Here is a 27,181-nt window from a genome sequence, read left to right as displayed (position 1 = left end):
TCTCCAGGAGAGACACCAGAGACAATGAAATGAATGAACATTTAAAAGTCATCAGGGTGATAGGGGATTTCAGTGCAGAACACGAGGAAATTAGACAAATTCTCACCAAACATTGGCACATCCTCTAACAGGATGAGGAACTAAAAAAAGTTATAGGTGTGAGGCCAACAGTCACTTTCAGGCGGAGTAGAAACCTAAAAGACAGACTGACTCGTAGCCATTACAGCAATACAACTAAACGTACCTGGTTATCAAATATAACGAAGGGATGTTATAAATGTGGATCATGCCTCTGGATCAAAAAACAGTTACGGTTGAAGGTAGATCTGGCATCAAAGATTATAAGATAAAACATTTCATTAAAGGGATACTGTCATGGGAACATTTTTTTTTTCAAAATGAATCAGTTAATAGTGCTGCTCCAGCAGAATGCTGCACTGAAATCTATTTCTCAAAAGAGCAAACAGATTTTTTTATATTCAATTTTGAAATCTGACATGGGGCTAGACATATTGTCAATTTCCCAGCTGCCCCAAGTCATGTGACTTGTGCTCTTTTCAATCACTCTTTTCTGCTGTACTGCAAGTCAGAGTGATATCACCCCCCTCCCTTTTCCAACCCAGCAGCCAAACAAAAGAACAATGGGAAGGTAACCAGATAACAGCTCCCTAACACAAGATAACAGCTGCCTGGTAGATCTAAGAACAGCACTCAATAGTAGAAACCCATGTCCCACTGAAAGCAAACAGATTTTTTTATATTCAATTTTGAAATCTGACATGGGGCTAGACATTTTGTCAATTTCCCAGCTGTCCCTGGTCATGTGACTTGTGCCTGCACTTTAGGAGAGAAATGCTTTCTGGCAGGCTGCTGTTTTTCCTTCTCGATGTAACTGAATGTGTCTCAGTGAGACATGGGTTTTTACTATTGAGTGTTGTTCTTAGATCTACCAGGCAGCTGTTATCTTGTTTTAGGGAGCTGTTATATGGTTACCTTCCCATTGTTCTTTTGTTTGGCTGCTGGGGGGAAAAAGGGAGGGGGTGATATCACTCTAACTTGCAGTACAGCAGTAAAGAGTGATTGAAGTTTATCAGAGCACAAGTCACATGACTTGGGGCAGCTGGGAAATTGACAATATGTCTAGCCCCATGTCAGATTTCAAAATTGAATATAAAAAAATCTGTTTGCTCTTTTGAGAAATTTCAGTGCAGCATTCTGCTGGAGCAGCACTATTAACTGATTCATTTTGAAAAAAAATTTTTTTTCCCATGACCGTATCCCTTTAATGTTTACATGATTTTCTAGTAGACATAACATATGAAGATATTATAACAGAAACACACATTGTCCGGAAAGCCCCAGGTCCCACCATTCTGGATAACAGGTCCCATTCCTTACTACATGGCAGTGCAAGTTTTAACTGATTTCATTATGTCCCATCAGTCCTTATCTAGACATTCGCTATGTAAGGGGCTAGACTGTCAAAATGCCCTGTCAGATCCAGATACTTAATCAATGTGCAGACTCTTCATTATGTATTTTTTTCTTCGGATGTTGTTGATTTTATTTTATGCTTTTGTGTGTTTTTGGTTTTCATTTCATATTTGTGCATGACTCTTTGTAAACATCTCCATGGCAGCCCATAGCTATGTACACAGAAGAAAAGTCTATAAAATCTAAATACAGTTCTAAACTCTGTCAGTTTTGATAAGATAGCTACAATGAATCATAAACTTTTCTGTGTTCATTTCCTTCTCTTGATTTTGAGTGTATGGTACATACAAGGACAAGATGCTGGTAAGGTGGCAACTATATTTTCTTTATATATTTCTATATTGTGAAATTGTTGTACCATCTGGATCTATATGCCCCAGTAACTCATTAATTCATGAATAATGCAGGATTCACACATATTCCTCTAGATGTAGTTAAACTCTGTTCCCCAATAACAGTTATTTCTGAAAGATATCAGCAGTTATTGTTTAGCAACAGCTCAATATTTTATTTATTTTTTGTAGTTATCAAACCCTAAAGTATAAATTGAGTCCAATAACTGAAGAACAAACACTTGAACATATTAGAACACTTACAAGAGATTAATAGTATAATCTTATGGTGTGCATAATTTTTTTCATCATTTTGTATACTTCCCCTTCACTTTACCACTCCTCTGGGTCCAGGGATAGATTGACCCCTCTGGAGCACCAGGAGAAAAGTCGATGGGTTCTGGCCCTGTTGAGCCTCACTACTATCTGAGGGACATTGGCAGGTGGGCAGGCTGCGGAGTTCAGCTTGGGGGGAAAGCTGTTTTAGACAAGATCATTTGCTGCAGCCTAGGGGCAGAAATAGTTGGCAGTAGAGATGGATGGGTGGTGGGACATTGGCTGTTTTTTCCATTGGGCTTTGGCTACCCTAGTCCAATGCTTTACGTATATGTCAATATTAAAAAGGTATTTTTAATCTGAGACCCTCATGTCTTTTGATTTTGGCAGTAACCCATGGCAATCCATCAAATGTTTGCTCTCATTTTATATCTGAATCTCACTGCAATATGCTAAAGAGTGATTGGTTGCTATGAGTTACTGACCGGGCACAAATTTGACCAGTGTTGATAAATGAGCCCCACTGTCCAGCAAGCAGAGCTTAAACCTCTGAAACTAAATTCTTTTGACAAAAATTCTTGATGGAAAACTCATATATATGTTTGACAGCATATTTTCTATAAAAGTCATGGAAAATGTTTCATGTTGTGGGAAATATTGAAGGTCTATTGGAAAGTGTGGTAGAGAAGGAAAGAATGGTAAAAGTGGGAAACTTTCCCAGCAAGTTCCATTTTTCCACCAACGATTAAATGTGAAAAAAAAAATTCTAACCTTTTGTGTATTGATGTCAATATTGTTTTCCTGTTTATGAAAAGGCAAGCTCAATGCAAAATGTTTTCCTGCTTTTTTCACTGGCAATTTTTAAAAACAGAGATTAAAGCATCCTTTCAAATTTACATCAATGTATTAACCTGTTTTAAAGTGTCTACTGCAGAGGTGCCACCTGGCCTCTGTCATGAGATCTACCTGTGTTGTCTACAGTTCAGTGCACCCCGCAAGAAAAAGTATCAGTAAACTATGGTGGTAAAAATGCTGTTTGTCTGTTACTGGGTTTCATTTAAAAACACTTAGCAGCACCAAAGAGAAATAACTATGAAAATTTTTATTCATCCAGTTCATGGTATATCTAGTAGTCAATCTAGAGCATCTGGACTTGCTGAGTAATCATTGAAGACTTTCCACTGCTCATCCGATCAGCTTCTTCAGCTCTTCTGACTGGTGGGTGAAGACCTCGTCATATAAACTATTCCACTAATCCAATCACAATGGCAATGTAAGATATACAAAGAAGGAGCCCCACTTAGGCCTATTGTCAGCAGCATCAATTCAGTGACTTACAGCATCGCAAAATACTTGGCTAACATTTTAGCCCCATTGGTATCATATCCAGAATGCTAAAGAGTTTGTAACCAAGATTAATGGTGCTAACCTAGAGGCAGAAGAAACAATGGTATCATATGATATCACTTCACTTTTCACATATATACCTATGACAGAGGCAATGGAGACTGTCAGAAATCGACGAAGATAACACCTTCAACAGCAGAATGAAGCTCAGTCCTAAACAAGTATGTTTTTTGCTAGATTTGTGCATAACACCACATACTTCAAATACAAGGACAATTTTTTTTCGACAGAAACATGGCTGTGCAATGGATTCTCCAGTATCTCCCATTGTAGCCAATGTATACATGGAGGAAGGGTGAAAGAAGGCATTACTTACATTCCAGGGAACTGCACCGAGTCAGTGGTACAGGTGTGTAGATGTTAAAATCAGTTCAGATGAATCGGCGGCCTTTACAGAACACATTAACTCAGTGGACAACAACATCAAGCTTACAAAGGAAGATGTCCATGAGAACAAACTTGCCTTTTTAGAATTACTTATACTTGATATACTGAGCTGACTCAACACTGATCTAGACTGATTGTAGGAGCAGCTGCATTCAAAAGCTCCGGTATGTTGAGGGGAAAATATTAATTGTGTTCTACCAGAAACTTTAAAGTGATCGACTGTGATTGATGTCTTGGGCGCCCCTGGTCTGCTAGAAAATAAAACTACCACTGGTGCGATATAAAAAGAGTTTGTTTTTTTTAAACAAAATTTTATTGATATTTTTAGACTGTATTTATCTCTATGACAATAGTAAATTAAATATATTCTGATATGAACTGGTATGATCTTATTTTGTATAAACAGGTATTCATCTTATATGTACTATGCCACCGTTGACCCATTTACCTTATACACTAAGATGATCACATTTTATTTATTTTTTTATTTTTTTCTCCCCCTCCTATTGTTTAGAATACAGCCACACCTAAAGATGAAGCACTTCTAGCCAGAATAATTTCTTTGAATATCCTAAATAGTAGATTGTCTAAGATGATTTAGGTATTAATTTGATTTAAAAGGCTAAAGATCATATGGCCTCTTTTGGGATCCTTATCTTAAAAAAAAAAACCTTGAATAAACCTTACATTTACCCAGATTAGCCCCATTAGTCACTAGCCCAGGTCTAGCAAAACTAAATACTTTTGCTTTTCAGGATGGCAACAAATATAATGTTTCAAAAGGGTTTCATTCAACGAGTTATCCATAATCATTGCATATTATAACCTGATAGCAGTCAAAGTTTGAGTTCATAAATGCAAGTTTCAACACTTACATATTCCTTGTTTATTTTGTTGAAAAAATGAATTTCATCATCTTATTGGAAAATTCTTAGTAATATTTTTTTTCCTTGTGGTTTAAGATGGGGCACCAGCACCAGAAGGTGGTACAGGTAAAACTAGTTTAGAGATCAGTCAAACCAATTCATGAATGTATGTTTTAGCATTAGTTTAATATATAATATTATTACAAAATGTATTCATATTACATTTCAATATTTGAAAAATTATTTTTATCATCTTATCTGTAAATTAATCTATAATTTCTTCCTGCATATTAGGTGGAGAACCGGCACCAGCAGAAGGTATGACATTTTGTCAAGAGAGCAGTCCAATTTCTTAGCCTAAATTTCACTGTAGGTTAGTTGGAGTTAGTGTAGACCTGTCAGGGCCACATGGCAAAATGAAGGTAGAAGTCCGGACCAAGGAGAAAGCACTATGTATAAAGTCCAGTACATGGTAGCTAAGGGGTCAAAAAGGATCATACTTATGTTTCAGGCAAAGATTCAAAGACAGGAGGCAATCAGTCATGGTCAGGAATAAAGTGGAGGGTCAGAATTCAAGGAAACTAATTAAGAAGCACCCAGGAATGCTAATAAGTGCGGCATATTTTTGGCCATTGAACCCTTGTCTTGGAGTTCCTTTTATTTAGAATTTTCACTCTGCTGTCAGTGCGCTGCCCTGGGTGCCGCAATCTTGTTTACAAATCGGAGCGCTCCAACAACAGCCTGCTCCTAACAAAAACCTGTTTGGACATTCTTAGCAATACACTGTACATTTTCAGATTACTGTAGTTGTCCCGAGTGCTACGGATTCTGATTTAAAGGGTTCTAAACAAGGCCTTGCTCTTTCTCAGTAAATGTAGACAGACTGATTGCACAGCATTCAGCCATTGTTTCTGTTCACTAAAAAATTGGGTTTACGATAAAGTCAGAATTGATGGAATAAACAGCTTCAAAGCAGTAATTTCAAACTGCATGTGTTTTTATTGTGCAGTGCAACACACTACATGTTTCGGGTCAAAAAAAAGGGTTTTGACCCGAAACATGTAGTGTGTTGCACTGCACAATAAAAACACATGCAGTTTGAAATTACTGCTTTGAAGCTGTTTATTCCATCAATTCTGACTTTATCGTATACCTTTGGGAGTGTGGCACAGGCTCCTAGGAATTTGCAGCGATACCACATTTGAATCTATGCGCTGGGACCAGTAATTTTGTACGTCTTTAAAAAATTGGGTTACATGAATTGGTCCGTGCATGGCCAAATTAATCCTCACTTGGTTAGGCAACTTTGCTTTCATCAAATTGATACTTTTTGAATGTATCAAAAATAATTTTTCTTAATTACTTTGAGGAAATTTTATACAACCTGTCTATGAGTTACCAATAAGAATTGCATTACTCATTATTTCAGGGGGAGCACCTGCCCCAGCACCAGCAGAAGGTAATGGTGTAACACACTAAATATTGTGCCTACCGGGAGTTGCTGGGAGTTGGTTCTGGAATTGTTGTATAGTAACGCAAGGAAGGGTGAGGCAGACTCTGACCCATCCACCTGTTATCATATTAACATTTAGCCACTGCTCTTTGCCTCAGAGTAGGTGCCATATTATTGGTTGTGGTGCTAAATTGTTGGTCCAGACAAGGACTGGTCTGGTTAGAAAATTCTTCATATGTAGGAATCAACATTTCTTAAATATTGATTAAATTAGAGTTAATGTCAAATCCTTTTTCAGTTATTCTAGTAAAAAATATTCTGATTTGTTGGTTCGAATTCACATGCCAAGAAGGATTTATCAACTGAACTAAAGAGAAGAGACCTTGATAGACTAAGGTTTTCAGCAGAAGCAGACCAGTTAAAGGGGTGGGTCACTTTAAGTTAACTTATTATATATATATATATATATATATATATATATATATATATATATATATATATATATATATATATATATATATATATATATATATATATATATATATATATATATATTGTGGCAAGCTGGCGGCTTGAACACGTAACTTTTAGGGGGGATTAGTCAATGGTGAGCAGGCAGCATAGGAAAAAGGAGCATAAAGACAGGGACACACAGCTTCTTCAAGGAAAACACAGGTTTATTTTCCAACTTTTCAACACACACCGTCAATAATGCACAGACACAGGTGTGACCATTTTCAGGATACAAAACATAAATCAAAAAATAAAACCTAGCCCACTGGGCACTACCTTCACACTTTGAAGCAGTCCCTGAATAGACTGGGCCCCTTGTGGACAACCAGCACAACAAATAGTTTGGCTCACCCCTGTACTCACAGGACTCCTTCCTGTAGTGGTTATTCAGCCTCCTGGCTTCCTCACTCTCTTCACAATATCTCTGTGAGAGTCACAGGCTCCCTCTGCTTCTTGCAGTAATAGGCAGCACTCCCAGCTCCTCTGAAAATGTGTTTACAATTAAAAGCTTAATTTTTATTGTCACTAAAAATGACTAAAAGGAATGTAACAATAAAACTATCAAGGGCAAATAGGATACAGCACTGAGGAAGGTTATACACCTTGTTGTGCTAGAGGTCAAGTGAACAGCTTTTGATGTCGGATCACATGCTGGAGACACTGGTTAAATTCCCATTGGTAACTCCTTTCACTTAGGGATTTATTTACTATGTTTATTTCCATGTTTGATAATTGCAACAGAAAGCAATCAGTCCTACCGAAGATCACTCTGGCAATATGGAAAAATATAAACAATCAATTTACCTGCAGCTGATGTAGCTGTTGATGCTACAATTATGAGAAAAATAATCTAAAAAATATTGGTGTCAAATTGGAAAATAACTCATGAAAATAAAATCTCAATAAAAAACATTTTAATATACTGAAAAGTTAACCACCATTAACAGGTTATTTATAAAAGGTCGAATTTTAGTGGTTTTTGAAGCCATGACTGAACTCACATATGCTAAAACCATGATTGCTATTGAATTCATTAAAAGATCCAAATACTGTATAAAAAAGTAAGATCAAAATAAAAAGCGAACATTGTGTTAAAAAATATGAATACCTTTAAACCTCTACAACTTTTTCAGACAAATTTTCAGCAATAAAATCTGAAAACCAATTCTGATTGGATTAAAAATGGTGCAATAGGATCAGAGCACCTCCCATTGACTTATATGGCACCTGGATAACTTTTACTTGCCAAAATTAGGCATTAAAAGCTTTTGTGGTTTCTTCACTTAATAAATTCAGATTTTTTTAGAGCTTTTCAGAAATATAGAAAAACCTACAATTTTTCATAAAATCTGAAAACCAATTCTGATTGGATTAAAAATGGTCCAATAGGATCAGAGCACCTCCCATTGACTTATATGGCACCTGGATAACTTTTACTTGCCAAAATTAGGCATTAAAGGCTTTTGTGGTTTCTTCACTTAATAAATTCAGATTTTTTTAGAGCTTTTCAGAAATATAGAAAAACCTACAATTTTTCATGAATGGTGGGGAAAAAAAATCAAAATTGTTTGTTAGAAAATGGACCCAATTATTCTTAACGCTAATCATGCCCTGGTAGAATGAAGTGCTCACCTCAAATCTGATTTCATAAATTAATTGAAAAGGTGTAGTAGGTTTCAAAACCCAAGTTTGATAACTGCCACAGAAAGCAATCAATCCTACCGAGGGTTTACTTTATATTTAAATGATTTTTTTTAGTAGACTTAAGTTATGGAGATCCAAATTACAGAATGACCCCTTATCCAGAAAAAACAGGTCCTGACCATTCTGGATAAAAAGTTCCATATCTACCATCAAGGGTTTAAATGCCGGGAAATTCCCTACCACTTGAGTTGAACTGAAGAAGTCACTCGGATGACTGGTGATTTGGTAATTGCTAAAAAAAATAAAACATACTACACCTTTTCAATTAATTTATAAAAATGTCCAGTTGCTTTTGACTTAATTCTACTAGATACTGTATATCAGGGGTCCCCAATCTTTTTTTTACCTGTGAGCCACATTCAAAAATAAAAAGAGTTGGGGAGCAACATAGGCATGTAAAAAGTTCCTGGGGGTGCCTTATAAGGTTTGTGATTGGCTATTTGGTGGCCCCTATGTGGACTGCCAGAATACAGAAGGCTTGGCAGTACATCTGTGTTTTATGCAACCAAAAGTTGATTCCAAGCCTGGAATTCAAAAATAAGCATCTGCTTTGAGGCCAGTGGGAGCAACATCCAAGGGGTTGGTGAGCAACATGTTGCTCGCAAGCTACTGGTTGGTGATCACTGCTGTATATCATGACCTGGATATAAAGAATCTTCATAATAATTATCCCCAATGATTCTGAATTATTAACCAGAATACATTTGAGTATATATATATATATATATATATATATATATATATATATATATATATATATATATATATATATATATATATATATATAATGAATTCTGTAATAGATAATGTAGAACATTCCAGGATTCAGTATACACAAATCAACAAGGTTTTCAAACATTTTCTACAAAACAGAATAATGTTTGCTTACTGGATGGGACCCCTGTTCAGTCATTCTGACTAATAACCAGGTTGCAGTTGTGTTGGTAATTGATTGCAAAAAACATTGCAAATCTGGGGAAGGGCTATCTATTCTGAAACAATAGAACAGGCTTTGCTAGGCCCTTGACCTCAGTAGACATAGATTGTTTAACAATTCTTATTGAGCAGGGAAAGGTCACTCACAAGTATTGGTCCATGTACAACCAACTACAACCTTTTAAAGATGTTGTTTACTTTGGTCAAACTGAATGCCTGTGTGTATACCAAAAATGCATGTTTAGAAACTTTCACAGACTGTGAGTTATCATAATAATTGTTCTGTTCAATATCTCAGGTGTAGCACCAGCACCTGCAGAAGGTAAGGGTATAAATTTCTTTAGAGAACAGCCAAACTCTTTAACTCATTAATACATGCCGATTATACTTTGTGTATATCAAATTTCAGTTAGTTACATTAAAATGATTTTTTTGATCTGTAATACTTTCTCTTTCCTGAGTTAGGCGGTGCACCAGCTCCAGCACCAGCAGAAGGTAAGAGTAATTCTCTTTATTTTCTAGGCTGCTTTCAAACCAACTTCAAACTTTCAAAGATGATGTTTACTTTTGTCAAACTGAATGCCTGTGCGTATACCAAAAATGCAAACTTTTACAGACTATGGGGGTTATTTTTCAAGGTCTGAATTTATCTCAATATCAGCTGCTACAAACTCCGATCTAACCCACTCGGGTTTTTAATGCTTATTTATTATTATATTTTCCCGAAAATTTGCTTTGCGGTAAAAGCTCAGATTTTCAAGATTTTTTTGTGAATTTTCCCCCGAAATCTCCGAAAATATTGTGAAATTGCCCGAAACCTCTGACACAACCAAAAATCAATGGGACTGTTTCCATTGACTTTTATGCACCCTCAACAGGTTTGAGATGCCATGTTTTTATATTCAGGCTTTTTTTTAGCCCTCAGGTTTAATAAATTCTGAAAAATTACTGATTTTTTTAAAAGTCCAATATTATAAAATAAATCACAAATTTTTCGTATTCGGAGCTTAGTAAATAACCCCCTATGAGTTATCATAATAATATTTCTGTTCAATATCTCAGGTGAAGCACCTGCACCTGCAGAAGGTAAGGGTATACATTTTATATTAGAGAACAGCCAAACTCTTTTACTCATTAATACATCCCTATTATATTTTGTGTATATCACATTTCAGTTAGTTACATTACAATTTGTTTTTTGATCTATAATACTTTCTTTTTCCTGATTTAGGCGGTGCACCAGCTCCAGCACCAGCAGAAGGTAGGGGTAATTCTCTTTATTTTCTAGGCTGCTTTCAAACGGTTGAGGCTTCTTGACAATGCTAAAAACCAGGATTACAACATATTAACTTTAACAAAATGTAAAAGAAGGCATATGTGGTCAAGTAGAAGATAAAAGTAGTGTTAATGTTTGACTCTCCTCAATATCAGGAGTATACAGTATATCAGTCAACTTGAATTTTATTGAAGTTGCATAGAGTTCTAGTCTTAAGTATCATACTGTTCTTAAAATATTGGAGGTGCAAAAGACAACAAACAAACATTGCTGTAATAATAAAAATAAAAAAAACTAAATTTTGAGCGCCCAGTAAATTCAGGTTCCTAATTGAGTTAGCTAAAGATATACACAAGTGTATTAGATTGTAAGAAAAGTCATGACGGCAGTGATAGTTTGTTAAGTTTATTTACGTTTTTTGGAAATGTGTGATAACTTACGATGTCAAATAACGATTTCAGAAAAGTTACAGATGATAATACCTTTGAATCAGTGAATTCACTATAACTATGCCTAATACTGTATAATCTGTAACATGCAATATGTTTATACTTCTTTGATAAATAAAAAGAAATACTAAAAAAAAAAACAACTAAAAATTGTCTTACATGCAGCACATATGTAGTATCAATAAAAACTATCCAGTTTTAATTATGGCACTCAACATAGTTGTGCTCCCAAAATTTTCAGAGAGGAATTTGCAACATTTCGAGTATTTAAAGTTTAAATGACATCTGCTATTGATTATTTACATGTATTTAAACTGCAACTATTCACTTCTCCTTTTTTACTGTAGTGTTAAAATTATGATGCTAATCACTGAGCAGCTACCATGGAAAGTGGAACCTTTATCCACGGTTTTCTTTCCGAAAATTTGATCTTGAATTTTTATGAATAGACCCCTTAAAATTTTATAAAACTTGAATGTTCGATTATTATTAAAAAAAAATCAGAATTAATTATTTTTTTACAAAATCATGTAAAAAAGGAAAATATTGAATTGGTAGACTATTAATCATTTTCAATTCAAAGCCCCCCTAAAATTGAATGAAATAAATTGCATACATTTTGCCTTAGACAGCTCCCATTGACTTCAAAATGAATAAATAGATACGTTTGAAGTTTTTATGTTTATTTGCACTTACTAATTAACAAAAATCTGAGTTTTAGAAAAAATAATTAAAATGAATAACTTGAGAGCAAAAAAGTGTGGTAAAAATGTAAATTTTAATGTTGATAAAGCAGCTCCTAAGCATGCTTCAAAATGTTTCTATATTCCTTTTTTTTAACCCAAATGCAGCATACATATCTTCTTTCATCAAAGTCATATGCCTGTGCACCATCCACATACAGAGCAACAACATTGATTAAGAAACTGAAGTCAAAAGTATGCTAGTGCAGAGATAGACATACAGTAAATAAAACTATTTATGTATAATGCATAAATAGAACCCCTGGGACTCCAGTAGAGCTGCTCTTAAGTGTTTGCTCTTTAAGTGTGGGATCTGTAGGTGGAGTTACAACTAAAAGAGTTAAGTGGGGGCTCTGGCGTTTCAAACTAAAGGAGTTTCAAACTATGTCAAAATTTGTTCTAAACCCAAATTTTTTCTGTATTCCTGTTTTGATCTGTTACTTTGATACTGAGTGCTAGCAAGATTGAAGGTCTGACCCAGTGCACAGTCTGCCATATGTATGCAGATTAGGAACTAGAGATCCAAACTGCTTACCTCTGTGGCGAGCAAATTTCCACTTTGGAGGCTCGAGTTAGAGCACTAGAGCTACAAATTGCAACACTGCGGTTGATTGACAATCTTGAAAGGATTCTCTTGCTCACTGAGCAGGACCTAGCTGGGTCAGATAGTTTGGGGGGAACAGAACAGTGGCAGGATGATGAGCAGCTAGCTGGGTGACAGTTAGAAAATCTAATGTCGGCTAAAAGAAAATTCGCCAGATTGTGTGTAGAAGTTGGGAGTGTGAACTCTGGATTGGCAATTCTAGATGGGGCTGATCTAACTAACAGTCGAGAGACCAGTTTCTCTAGTAGTGGTGGGGAGGAGAGCAGAGTCAGGCCTAAAATATTGTGGTTGTAGGGGATTAAATTATTAGGAAAGTGGATAGGGTAATCTGTTGTCTGGATCCCTACAACCAAACACTTTGCTATTTTCCTGGTGCCAGGGTTCGGCATGTGGTTGATCAGGTAGACAAATTATTGGGTGGGGCTGGGCATGACCCAACTGTCTTAATACATATTGGTACTTATGACAAAATAAATGGAGTTTGTCAGGTAAAATGGGAGACCTAGAATTAATTGTGTGCTCTAAAAATTATGATATAATTGGTATCACTAATACCTGGTGGGATGGAACATGTGACTGGGCTGTGAATTTAATTGGTTACACCCTTTTTTAGGAGGCACTACTTTGTATAGGTGACGAGTTTAAGCCCATCTACTTTTACAAATAGAACCGGCTTCACAACTAGGTCAAGTTATTATTATGGGTGAACTCATCTCTAACATTTGTATGGGTGAGCATTTAGGGAATAGTGTTCATAACATGGTCTCCTTTGAGATTCTGTTGCAGAGGCAATTCTATAAGGGAGTAACTAAAACACTAAATTGTAGGGCATCTATGCAACATATTAAGTGGGAAATGCTTTTCACACGGTTAAACACAGGACAAAAATGGGAAGTCTTTAAAATGCTGCTTAATAAATATACATGTCATTATTTTCCCCTTGTAAGCAGGGAACGTTGTTGCAAAGCAAAACATTTTTTAGGCTAAGAAAATATGTGCTTTTAAGGCTTTTAAGTTAGCTGGGACAACAAAATCATTTATAAGGTACAAGGAGGCCAATTAATCATGCATAAAAAGCTATCAGGCAAGCTAGAATCAATATGGAAAAAGGTATTGCAGCAAGCAGTAAAAAGAATCCAAAATGATTTTTAAATATGTAAATAGTAAAAAATGAAGCAGGAAGGGATGGGACCCTTAATATCTAAGGGGGGAGGGGTCAGCTAGATGATAAGAATGAAAAAAAAGCTGAGATTCTGAACTCATATTTTTCATCTGTCTACACAAATGAGGAACCAGTTAATGAAGGGTTCCTTCTTAATATTCCCAATTCTAGTAATACAACTAATGATGCATGGTTCACAAGAAATTCAAAAGAGACTAGAACATGTTAAGATAAACAAAGGTTTGTGCCTTATGGTATTCATCTCAGGGTACTTAACAAGCTTAGCTCTGTGATTGCCAAACCTGTCTACTTAATTTTTCAGGCTGTTCAATTGCTAATGTGGTCCCACTATTCAAAAAGGGAACCCATTCTCAGCCTCAGAACTATAGGCCTGTTAGTCTGATGTCAATGGTAAGAAAACTTTTCAAAAGGGTTAATAAAGGATAAGATACTGGACGCAAATCATAATACTATGAGCTTGTGCCACCATGGTTTTATGCATAATAGATCTTAATTCTTTTTATAAGAAGGTGAGCAAGGACCTCAATTCTGGGATGGCAGAGAATGTGATCTACTTAGACTTTGCTAAAGCATTCAATACACACAGAAGGTTACTGGTTAAATTAAGAAATGTTGGCCTGGAACATAGTATTTGTACCTGGATAGAGAACTAGCTAAAGGATAGACTACAAAGAGTGGTGGTAAATAAAACATTTTCTAAGTGGACCAGTGTTATTAGTGGAGTACTGCAGGGTTCTGTACTTGGTCCCTTGCTTTTCAACTTGTTTATTAATGACCTGGAGGTGGGCATTGAAAGTACTGTTTCTGTTTCTTCAGATGATGAAATTGTGCAGAACTATAGGTTCCATGCAGAATGTGGCCACTTTGCAGAGTGATTTGACTAAGTTGGAAAACTGGGCAGCAAACTGGAAAATGAGGTTCAATGTTGAAAAATACAAGGTTATGCACTTTGGCAAAAATAATATAAATGCAAGTTATACACATATGCCTGTATGTTGGGAGTTTCCTTAATTGAGAAGAATCTAGTTGTTTTTTTGTAGATAACAAGTCTAATTCTGGGCAGTGTCATTCTGTTGCTACTAAAGCAAATAAAGGTCTGTCTTGCATAAAAAAAGGGCACTAACTCAAGGTATGCGTCACGATCGGCACCCAGAATCCAGAACCAATGCTAGCTTCCCTGGTCTCGGCTCTTGCTTCTGCCTTTAACAGCCACCTTTCACCTAGGGAGGAGCCCTCAGCTAATTGGATGCCACAAGGTCTTACAAAGAGAGGAGCCAAGCTAAGGGTTCTGGATGAGCAGAGGGGCATGATCATTTAACAAAGTCTTTTGGGCAGAAGGTCACAGTTCAAGGAACAGAAGAAAAGCATAGTTAAATCAGGCTGAGTTTTAGCAGATAGGAGGTGTGGGAGGGAAACAAAATGACTCATTTTGCTGAATCGATCCACCACTACCCAAATTACTGTCTTCCCTTGAGAAGGAGGGAGGAATAAAATCCATAGATAGGTGGGACCAGGGTCTATCAGGAATAGGCAAGGGCATTAGCAATCCTTGTGACAAGTTTCTGGAGGACTTTAAAGAATCTCTGGACATCTTGTTTAAATGAAAGCCACCACACATTACAGACAGTAAAGACAAGGTTTTAGAAATACCAGGATGTCCCACCATTTTAGAGTTGTGAGCTTCACCCAGAACCTGTTCCCTTAAGTCCTCAGGCACAAATAATCTCCCAGGAGGAGTGGCTACAAGAGCAGACGACTGTGCAGAAGATAAAAGTGTGGCCAGATCTGATCCCAAAACTGCCACAATCATCTCACCGGGAATGATGGGTACACGCTCTATGGGTTCAGACATGTTTGACTCAAAACTCCTAGAGAGTGTCTCTGCCTTAGTACTCTTGGAACCAGGCCTGTATGTGAGAGAGAAATTAAACCGGGTAAAAAATAAAGCCCATCTAGCCTGCCTAGGATTCAACCGTTTAGCAGATATGATGTATAACAGATTTTTGTGGTCCGTAAAGACCGTTATGGTATGTTTAGCCCCCTCCAACAGGTGTCACCATTTCTCAAAGGCCCATTTGATAGCCAACAATTCTCTATTACCAATGTCATAATTGGCCTCAGCAGAAGAGAATATTTTAGAGAAGAATGCACATGGATGCACCTTGTTGGTTATCGGATGCCTTTGAGAAAGGACTGCCCCAAGCCCCAACTTCAGAAGCATCAACCTCTACAATGAAAGGAAGAGTAGTATCAGGGTGATGGAGTATGGGAGAAGATACAAACTCCTTTTTTAAGGAACTCAAAGGCTTGAATAGCCTCGGGAGACCACATACTTTGATCAGCACCCTTTCTGGTCAGATCCATAAATTGGAGACACCACCAAGTAAACTTTTTTAAATGAATTGACGATAATAATTTGCAAAACCTAAAAACCTCTGGGTTGCATGTATCCAATACGGCCTTAACCTTCCCGGGATCCATTTCTAGACCCTTACTAGAAATATTAAACCCCAAAAATTGGATAGAAGAAACCTCAAAGGTGCATTTCTCAAGTTTAGCAAATAAATTATTCTTTCTTAACCTGAGTAAAACCCGGACATGTTTCTGATGGTCCCCCAAGTTAGAAGAGAAAATTTAAATATTGTCAAGATATACCACTACGAATAACCCTAGCAAGTCCCGGAAGATGTCATTGACAAATTCCTGGAACACTGCGGGGGCATTGCAAAGACCAAATGGCATGACTAAATATTCGTATTGGCCATCCCTGGTGTTAAAGGCCGTTTTCCACTCATCTCCTTCCCTGATACGAATGAGATTATATGCACCTCTAAGATCAAGTTTAGTATAGATGGTAGCATTCCTAACTTAATCGAATAACTCAGATATCAGTGGAAGGGGATAGCAGTTTTTGATTAAGTAATTTTATAAAGGCCTCTATAGTCAATACATGGGTGAATACCTCCATCCTTCTTGCCCACGAAAAAGAATCCAGCACTAGCAGGGGAACTAGAGGACCTAATGAAACCACTTTCGAGATTTTCTTTGATATAATCTTTCATTGCGTGGACTTAAGCAAAGAAAGAGGATAAGTTATCCCTCTAGGAGAAGTAGAGCCGGGCATGAGGTCAATTGGGCAGTCATAACGTCTATGTGGGGGTGTTTCAGCGACTTTTTTAGAGAACACATCAGAAAACTCTGCATAAGCCATGGGTAAACCCTCTAAGGATTTGACTACCGCCATTTGAGGAACCTGGAAACAAGAACCTTTACATTTGAGACCCCACTGAAGAATCTCCCCAGTTACCCAGTCAATATGGGGGTTGTGTACCTGTAACCATGTAACCCTAAAAATAGAGGAGAAGAGGAAGAACCTTCGATTACATGGTAGGATAACTCCTCAAAATGCAAGTTGTTAGTGCACATGGTCAATGCCACAGATCTTTTGGCAAACCTGACCCTAAAGGACTTTTTGTCAATGGCTGAGATTCTCATGGGAGGAATAAGGGTTGTTAGAGGAATGTTATACCTTACTGCGAAGGCAGCATCCAAAAAAACTCCCCGCCGCCCCAGAATCCACAAAAGTAGAAACCTTAACAGAAACTGTAGGCCAGGTTAAAATAACAGGTACCATGATCCTAGAGGAAAATTGGGGAGAGGAAACTTCTCGACCGAAATGGAGCTCCCCTTCTCCATTTAGGCTTTGAAGTTACCTGGCCTCTTAGGACACTGGTTAAGAAAATGACCCTTATCCCCACAATAAATACACAGACCCTGAGACCACCTGCAAGCCTTTTCCTCAGGAGTTAGATTAGTGATACCCAATTGCATGGGTTCCTCCTGAGGCAGAGCCACTGAGGGGTTAGAAGGCTTAACATAAGTGTACCCAGTAGGAACAGAAGTACCCTTTTCTGCTCTCCTCTCCTTTTGTCAACCTGGATGGCAAGACACATTAGATCATCCAGGGTAGCAGATTAAGGGAATTAACTAAACTGTCCTCGACAGTTTCAGAAAGCCCTAAGTGAAATTGCACAACAGGTTTTGTAGCAGCGCACACCGGCACCCGAAGGAATCGCCCACACGAGGTTATGGTTAAAAAGGTATAACTTTATTTTCTCATCTGATCAAACATCTAGCGTCTGAGGTCTGACGCGTTTCGTGGCTATGCACTTCCTCAGAGACCTCAGGAAGTGAAATTGGCTACAAAGGGCCATGTCGTTCCAACCAGTCTCTACAGACCACCGTCGGAATTCAGTGCAATACTCCTCTACTGCCCTTTTCCCCTGGCGTAACCTACGAATCGCGACATCGGCTGAAGAAGCATGATCCGGGTCATTGTAAAGCATTGCCTTAAAATTAAAGAATGTTTCAAGGGAGAAATGGACAGGATCAGAGGGGGGGTAACCATAGCGCCCATATTTGTGGGTTGCTTTATAAAAAGATCATTACAAACCTCACTTTTTCTTCCCCAGAAGCAAAAAAGTGGGGGAAGAAACTTAGATATAATTTACATGCCTCCTGGAAGAATTTTGTCCTATACCCACTAAATTTTTCGGGGAAGGAGATTTTGGGTTCATGGGATTTATTACCTAAACTACCAGGAGGTTGAACAGCTGGATTCAGAACCTGTTGTGCAGCGTCCAACCTGCGGGCTAGGTTATGCAGACCTTGAACTAGGTAGTCCTGTTTCCGAACTTGAACAGACAAAAAGCGTAGTCAGATCAGGCCGGGTCGGTGCGGGCATTATTCAAGCAAAGTCAGACAGGCAAGGGTCAAAACCGGGAGATCAATCAGAATGGTCAAGACAGGCACGGGTCAGAATACAAATATCAGAAGAGTCGGTTTTCCAGGCGCCTATAAATAAAGTAAATGCATGCCGTGCATGCACTAAGGAACCGGCACTGAAAAGGATGGGAGGCAGCGTGGCGGCCGTCCCTGCTGAGAGCTCAATGGGAGAGTGTAGAGACGTGCAACTAAACTGGTTAGAGGAATGAAAGACTTAAATTATGAAAGTAGACTGTCAAGGTTGGGGTTGTTTTCTCTGGAAAAAAAGGCACTTGCGACGGGATAGGTTTGCACTTCACAAGTATATTAGAGGACATTATAGACAAATAGCAGAGGACCTTCTTACCCATAAATATGATCACCATACCAGAGGCCACCCCTTCAGATTAATGGAAAAAAACTTTCATTTGAAGCAACGTAGGTAGTTCTTCACAGTGACGACAGTGAGGTTGTGGGATGCACTGCCGGGTGATGTTGTGATGGCTGATTGTTAATGTTTTTAAAGGAGAACTTAAGCCTTACTAAAGTTGTAGTTTAGAAATCTTGTACATTAAGTTTTGTGCTTCTGTACTAGCTCAAGGCAACCACAGCCCTTTAGCAGTAAAGATCTGTGTCTCCAAAGATGCCCCAGAAGCTCGCCATCTTCTTTTCTGTTGATTCACTGCACATGGTCTGTGCTGCTGTCACTTACTGAGCTTAGGGACCCACTCAGAATATACAGTACACATTGAATAGAAATGTCACAATATAAGGCTGATTAGTAATTAATACATATAATTACTATGTGGCAGCACAGAAATCAGTGCAATTAGCATCAGAATTTAAGAATCAGTCCTGTAGCATCAACTTATATTACAGACCAACCTCATTTTCTGCTTGATTTATGACAACCCCTAAGCTTAGCTTCTCAACAGCTGCTCAGAGCCGACTGAGCATGTGAGTGTCACAGACACTTTCCAAGATGGTAACCCCCTGCGACAAGTTTGAAGTCTTGGATCATTGCTACTATTGACAAGCTGAAACTTTAGGCTGGTGCAATAAGTTCACTATATAAAATATGGCATTTTAAACCATAATCATTTTTAGGGTTTAGTTCTCCTTTAAGAGTGACTTGGATGATTTCTTGGACAAACATAATATCAAAGGCTATTGTGATACTAAACTCTATAGTTAGTATAGATATGGGTATTTATAATTGATGTGAGTGCATGGAGGGGTGTGTGTATGGATGCTGGGTTTCATTTGGAGGGTTTGAACTTGATGGACTTCATCTTTTTTCAACCTGATTTAACTATGTAACTAACTACAGTATGTAACACACACAACCATCAAGATTACTGACCCATACTGACTCAGAAAGCCCCCAGTTGCTCAGTGGATTAGTGTAGGTACAGTTTAAGACAAAGTCCAGAGTTTGATTCCAGGCCACACCTGACATGAAGTTTCGCAAAATTTCAATGTTGACACTCTTTTTTATAGACAATGAGAAACCTCAGTGGTGAGATGTAGTGATGGGCGAATCTGACTTGCTTCACTGAAAATTCACAAAACGGTTAACATTTGCCAAAATGCAGTGAAGTTAATGGGGAGAATTTTTTCTTTGATGTGTAACAAATTTTTGACTGCCTACATATTTTTTCACCCTTTAGAGTCTATGACCATCATTTTTGTGGCGAAAAATTCTGCTCATCACTAGTGAGATGTTTTTTAAAATTTGTTAAAATATGAATGTAAAATGTATTTTGACACTACTTTTTTCAGACAATAGAAACTTTTTTTTTAATTGTAAGAATTAATATTTGATTTGAATTATGTGTTTATCATTAGGAGCAGAACCAGCGCCAGCAGATGGTAAGTGCTAAATTAATTATGTTTTAGAAACTTATGAAAATGTTGGTGTTTTTTCTTTCTCTATAGGAAACTGGGTGCTGTTGTTAGATCTTGCCCTTTTTGTAGAAAATGTAAATATTGTTGATAACCACATTAAAGTATATTTTTTCAAACCGTGGTTACCCAATTAAGACAGAAACATTCATTTTCAATTATAGTTTAACATCTACACAGTTTTCTAGTTTGAACAATTTTTGTTCATCTATATTGATTAAAATAAGTTCCATATAATAACTGGGGTTATTTATTAAAGTCAGAATGGAAATAACTCAAAACATTTGCATGTTTTTTTTACTATAAAATCAGAATTTTTAGTGGGAGAAAAACTTTTCGGAATGTATTAAAGCCCGATGCTGCAAAAAGTCTGGCTCCAAAAATCTGGTTTCTCAGACCTGTAGAGGTTGTATATAAATCAGTGGGAGATGTCCCTATCCTTTCTTGAAGTTTTTGTGGTCTGCGCTGGAACTAGCCCAAAAATGCTGACTATTTTGGACTTTTCAGGCAAAATCCGAACTTTTTTTGGGAAACTTTTTTTGGGAAACACTCGATTTTATAAAGATTTTTCCCTATCAGATTAAATTGTACTGTTTAAATAATAAATAAGGTCAAATCGTACATTCTAGTTTGGCCGGACTTTTTAATTTAAAAAAAAATCAGATAAATTTGGATTTTGATAGATAACCCCCTTTGTGTTTTTGCATGTGTATTTAGGCAGGGACCAGCACCAGAAGAAGGTGTCATTATTTTATAAGCTAGAGGTCATACTCAGCTTCCTTGCACATGAACATGTTTTACATTTTTCAAAAAATTAAAAAAAACCTACAATTGCTTATCAGATATGGATATCAGTCTTTCTCTCTTTTTTTTGAAAAAAAAACCATTGTCATCTGTGACAGAGAGGAGTAGAATAAAGAATCAGTAGCAGAATAGTTCACAGCCTTATAGGGTTTATATGACATCATTCTAATAATATATTTTGTACCCAGCCTCTCTGTGTATCAACAGACGCTTCGCCTGTGGGGACACCTCACCGCCAACTAGGTATTATCACACAATGCTGTTGGTGCTCCCAGAGGCTTGGTATATTCTATTATTAGAATGATGTGATAGAAACCCTATAAGGCTGTGAACTATTCTGGTTTATATCACTAAGCACAGGATGTTATTTGGAGCCTTCACAAGGAGTGAAAATCCTTCTTTGACTGATTTGCCAATTATCAAACTGGGTAATACTGAAAGCTTCCAAGTTCAATATTTTCTCTATTCATCAAACCTTTCCTGACTGTCCAAAACTTTTTGGACAGTTACACCACACTAAAATCCCCAGCACCATCCACCAGAAGGGATATCTTTTGAACACAAATGCTAAAATCTGCAAATTTTTCGTATTTGACACCCAAAACCTCCAACTTGAATTTTTACATCCAAAAACCATAAAATCTTTGGATTATTGCAAAGAACCCAGCGCAGATCAGAACATCAATGGGATATTTGCCATTGACTTCTACATGAATTCAGCAGGTCTGAGTTGGAGTACTTTTTAATTCAGACTTTTAACACCATCGGGGTTTAATAAGTCTTGAAAAATTTGAGGTTTTTTTCCTACGAAAAAATTGTGTTTATCCCCTTTTAAAATCTGACCAGATCATCAGCAGTATACAGCAAAACATTATGGGACAGATTTATCAAGGGTCGATGTGAAAATTCTAATTAAAAAAATTTGAATTTCGAGCAAATTTTTGTGTACTTCAACTAGGGAATAGTCCAAATTTGATTCAAATTTGAAAAAAAATTAAAAGTTCTAAAATCTAAATCTAAAACAGCAATTTGGCAGGTTTTAGATGGAGAATGGTCGAAGTCGAACTGTCGAAGAGACAGTACATGATAAATTTCAATATTCAAATTTTTTAATTTTATTCAAATCGAATTTGGACAATTCCCTAGTCAAAGAACACAAATAATAGTTCGAAATTCAAATTTTTTTCATTCGAAAATTCACCTTTCGACCTTTAATAAATCTGCCCCTTACTATTTGACCTTGTATGTAACTGTATTTTGTATTTATTTATATTTTATTATTATATTCACCCCTGTTTGTTTTTTTATGCATTGTTTTATCTTACAGTGCTGCAAGTAGCATTTTATAAATAAAAAATACACACATCCAAACATTTTTGAACACCAGCACCTTTACAACATATTATAACATATTAAAAAACATTTCTTGCATGCTCTGCAATTGTGAAAAGATTTCCTTATATAATTGATTAATATCTAGTTCCACTGTAGATACACTGTGGGGTTATTTATCAAAATTCGATTTTTTTCTAATAAAAAAAATAAAAAAGTCTGACCAAACTAGAATCCATGATGTGACCTTATTTATTATTAAAAAAAAGCAATTGTACGATTTTATTGAGATGCTTGAAAAGTCCAAAATACTATTACTAACAAAAATTTTCTATGTATCTGTAAGTGATATATGCCTGCATTTCATTTTAGGTGGGGTCCCTGCACTAGCACCAGCAGAAGGTAACATATTATCTTATTTCAATAAAGGAGTGTAAGGGGCAGATTTATTAAGGGTCGATATTTTGAAGTAAAAAATACTTCGAAATTCGACCAATGAATTAAAAAAGTTTGAATTCGAATATCGAATTGGAATTTTTTTCCTCGAATTTGTGTATTCTGCGGTCGAAGTAAAATCGTTCGATTGAACGATTAAATACTTCGAATTGAACGATTCGAACGATTTTAACGTACGATCGAACGATTTTACTTTGACTTCAAAAAACTTTTTTATTTTAATGATTATTATTAATTTTGACCTTAAGGGAATTATATTCTGATATTTTTTATTTCTAAATGGCACTGTTTACACTGCAAATAATTTACTCTACAATATAAAATTTTCATTCCTAACCCAACAAGTGTATTTTTCTTTAGTTGTAAAATTGGTATGTACGATTTTATCGAGATGCTTGAAATGTCCAAAATAATTGGATTTTTGGGCTAATTCCTGCACAGATCACAGAAACTTCCAAATTATTTGGATTATTGTACGAAATCCAACGCAGAACATGATATCTTCCAATTGCAAACGGGACATCTGCAAGTGACTTCGATATAAACTCGGCAGATCTGAGGTCCCTGCCCCATAGTGCTTACCATCTAAATTTTAATTATATATCCAGAAGTTTATTCACTTTGTTTATTATAGCAAGTCTGGAAGTATTTCAAATAGTACACTGGCAGTCACAGCTCTGTTTTTTATTTCCAGCTAAAATCAAAAGTTTGATTTATTTAGATGTTTTTAACATTCTAGTTATGATGCTTGCTATTTAAAAAAGTCACTAACAAAAGATTTTTATGTATCTGTAAGTGATATATGCCTGCATTTCATTTTAGGTGGGGCCCCTGCACCAGCACCAGCAGAAGGTAACATAGTATCTTGTTATTTTCAATAAAGGAGTGTAAGGGGCAGATTTATCAAGGATCGATATTTTGAAGTAAAAAATACTTCGAAATTCGACCAATGAATTAAAATACTTTGAATTCGAACATCGAATTCGAATTTTTTTCCTCGAATTTGTGTATTCTGCGGTCGAAGTAAAATCGTTCGATTGAACGATTAAATACTTCGAATTGAACGATTCGAACGATTTTAACGTACGATCGAACGATTTTACTTTGACTTCAAAAAACTTTTTTATTTTAATGATTATTATTAATTTTGACCTTAAGGGAATTATATTCTGATATTTTTTATTTCTAAATGGCACTGTTTACACTGCAAATAATTTACTCTACAATATAAAATTTTCATTCCTAACCCAACAAGTGTATTTTTCTTTAGTTGTAAAATTGGTATGTACGATTTTATCGAGATGCTTGAAATGTCCAAAATAATTGGATTTTTGGGCTAATTCCTGCACAGATCACAGAAACTTCCAAATTATTTGGATTATTGTACGAAATCCAACGCAGAACATGATATCTTCCAATTGCAAACGGGACATCTGCAAGTGACTTCGATATAAACTCGGCAGATCTGAGGTCCCTGCCCCATAGTGCTTACCATCTAAATTTTAATTATATATCCAGAAGTTTATTCACTTTGTTTATTATAGCAAGTCTGGAAGTATTTCAAATAGTACACTGGCAGTCACAGCTCTGTTTTTTATTTCCAGCTAAAATCAAAAGTTTGATTTATTTAGATGTTTTTAACATTCTAGTTATGATGCTTGCTATTTAAAAAAGTCACTAACAAAAGATTTTTATGTATCTGTAAGTGATATATGCCTGCATTTCATTTTAGGTGGGGCCCCTGCACCAGCACCAGCAGAAGGTAACATAGTATCTTGTTATTTTCAATAAAGGAGTGTAAGGGGCAGATTTATCAAGGATCGATATTTTGAAGTAAAAAATACTTCGAAATTCGACCAATGAATTAAAATACTTTGAATTCGAACATCGAATTCGAATTTTTTTCCTCGAATTTGTGTATTCTGCGGTCGAAGTAAAATCGTTCGATTGAACGATTAAATACTTCGAATTGAACGATTCGAACGATTTTAACGTACGATCGAACGATTTTACTTTGACTTCAAAAAACTTTTTTATTTTAATGATTATTATTAATTTTGACCTTAAGGGAATTATATTCTGATATTTTTTATTTCTAAATGGCACTGTTTACACTGCAAATAATTTACTCTACAATATAAAATTTTCATTCCTAACCCAACAAGTGTATTTTTCTTTAGTTGTAAAATTGGTATGTACGATTTTATCGAGATGCTTGAAATGTCCAAAATAATTGGATTTTTGGGCTAATTCCTGCACAGATCACAGAAACTTCCAAATTATTTGGATTATTGTACGAAATCCAACGCAGAACATGATATCTTCCAATTGCAAACGGGACATCTGCAAGTGACTTCGATATAAACTCGGCAGATCTGAGGTCCCTGCCCCATAGTGCTTACCATCTAAATTTTAATTATATATCCAGAAGTTTATTCACTTTGTTTATTATAGCAAGTCTGGAAGTATTTCAAATAGTACACTGGCAGTCACAGATCTGTTTTTTATTTCCAGCTAAAATCAAAAGTTTGATTTATTTAGATGTTTTTAACATTCTAGTTATGATGCTTGCTATTTAAAAAAGTCACTAACAAAAGATTTTTATGTATCTGTAAGTGATATATGCCTGCATTTCATTTTAGGTGGGGCCCCTGCACCAGCACCAGCAGAAGGTAACATAGTATCTTGTTATTTTCAATAAAGGAGTGTAAGGGGCAGATTTATCAAGGATCGATATTTTGAAGTAAAAAATACTTCGAAATTCGACCAATGAATTAAAATACTTTGAATTCGAACATCGAATTCGAATTTTTTCCTCGAATTTGTGTATTCTGCGGTCGAAGTAAAATCGTTCGATTGAACGATTAAATACTTCGAATTGAACGATTCGAACGATTTTAACGTACGATCGAACGATTTTACTTTGACTTCAAAAAACTTTTTTATTTTAATGATTATTATTAATTTTGACCTTAAGGGAATTATATTCTGATATTTTTTATTTCTAAATGGCACTGTTTACACTGCAAATAATTTACTCTACAATATAAAATTTTCATTCCTAACCCAACAAGTGTATTTTTCTTTAGTTGTAAAATTGGTATGTACGATTTTATCGAGATGCTTGAAATGTCCAAAATAATTGGATTTTTGGGCTAATTCCTGCACAGATCACAGAAACTTCCAAATTATTTGGATTATTGTACGAAATCCAATGCAGAACATGATATCTTCCAATTGCAAACGGGACATCTGCAAGTGACTTCGATATAAACTCGGCAGATCTGAGGTCCCTGCCCCATAGTGCTTACCATCTAAATTTTAATTATATATCCAGAAGTTTATTCACTTTGTTTATTATAGCAAGTCTGGAAGTATTTCAAATAGTACACTGGCAGTCACAGCTCTGTTTTTTATTTCCAGCTAAAATCAAAAGTTTGATTTATTTAGATGTTTTTAACATTCTAGTTATGATGCTTGCTATTTAAAAAAGTCACTAACAAAAGATTTTTATGTATCTGTAAGTGATATATGCCTGCATTTCATTTTAGGTGGGGCCCCTGCACCAGCACCAGCAGAAGGTAACATAGTATCTTGTTATTTTCAATAAAGGAGTGTAAGGGGCAGATTTATCAAGGATCGATATTTTGAAGTAAAAAATACTTCGAAATTCGACCAATGAATTAAAATACTTTGAATTCGAACATCGAATTCGAATTTTTTCCTCGAATTTGTGTATTCTGCGGTCGAAGTAAAATCGTTCGATTGAACGATTAAATACTTCGAATTGAACGATTCGAACGATTTTAACGTACGATCGAACGATTTTACTTTGACTTCAAAAAACTTTTTTATTTTAATGATTATTATTAATTTTGACCTTAAGGGAATTATATTCTGATATTTTTTATTTCTAAATGGCACTGTTTACATTGCAAATAATTTACTCTACAATATAAAATTTTCATTCCTAACCCAACAAGTGTATTTTTCTTTAGTTGTAATATTGGTATGTACGATTTTATCGAGATGCTTGAAATGTCCAAAATAATTGGATTTTTGGGCTAATTCCTGCACAGATCACAGAAACTTCCAAATTATTTGGATTATTGTACGAAATCCAATGCAGAACATGATATCTTCCAATCGGGACATCTGCAAGTGACTTCGATATAAACTCGGCAGATCTGAGGTCCCTGCCCCATAGTGCTTACCATCTAAATTTTAATTATATATCCAGAAGTTTATTCACTTTGTTTATTATAGCAAGTCTGGAAGTATTTCAAATAGTATACTG

The 27,181-nt window shown here is 36.0% G+C and overlaps 1 protein-coding gene across 50 annotated transcripts in view; it reads left to right on the top strand.

Annotated features, from left to right (window-relative positions):
• Positions 1-1,701: 1,701 nt before the first annotated feature.
• Positions 1,702-27,181, top strand: part of tff3.7.S (Skin secretory protein xP2 S homeolog) — a 57,298-nt gene continuing 31,818 nt past the window's right edge. For 37 of the 50 annotated variants that reach the window (XM_041583480.1, XM_041583475.1, XM_041583463.1 and 34 more), the window contains exons 1-14: positions 1,702-1,797; positions 4,859-4,888; positions 5,057-5,080; positions 6,192-6,221; positions 9,667-9,690; positions 9,834-9,863; positions 10,431-10,454; positions 10,600-10,629; positions 20,236-20,259; positions 22,801-22,830; positions 23,707-23,736; positions 24,617-24,646; positions 25,527-25,556; positions 26,436-26,465. In XM_041583480.1, the coding sequence (XP_041439414.1) occupies positions 1,722-1,797; positions 4,859-4,888; positions 5,057-5,080; positions 6,192-6,221; positions 9,667-9,690; positions 9,834-9,863; positions 10,431-10,454; positions 10,600-10,629; positions 20,236-20,259; positions 22,801-22,830; positions 23,707-23,736; positions 24,617-24,646; positions 25,527-25,556; positions 26,436-26,465 (442 nt within the window). In that variant the 5' untranslated portion in view covers positions 1,702-1,721. The remainder of the gene's footprint in view (positions 1,798-4,858; positions 4,889-5,056; positions 5,081-6,191; positions 6,222-9,666; positions 9,691-9,833; positions 9,864-10,430; positions 10,455-10,599; positions 10,630-20,235; positions 20,260-22,800; positions 22,831-23,706; positions 23,737-24,616; positions 24,647-25,526; positions 25,557-26,435; positions 26,466-27,181) is intronic. The other 13 variants (XR_005965741.1, XR_005965740.1, XR_005965739.1 and 10 more) reach the window with 1 other exon arrangement.

This window comes from Xenopus laevis, chromosome 2S (genome assembly GCF_017654675.1).
Source record: "Xenopus laevis strain J_2021 chromosome 2S, Xenopus_laevis_v10.1, whole genome shotgun sequence".
NCBI classification, from domain to species: domain Eukaryota; kingdom Metazoa; phylum Chordata; class Amphibia; order Anura; family Pipidae; genus Xenopus; species Xenopus laevis.
This window is presented reverse-complemented; position numbering and strand designations above follow the sequence as displayed.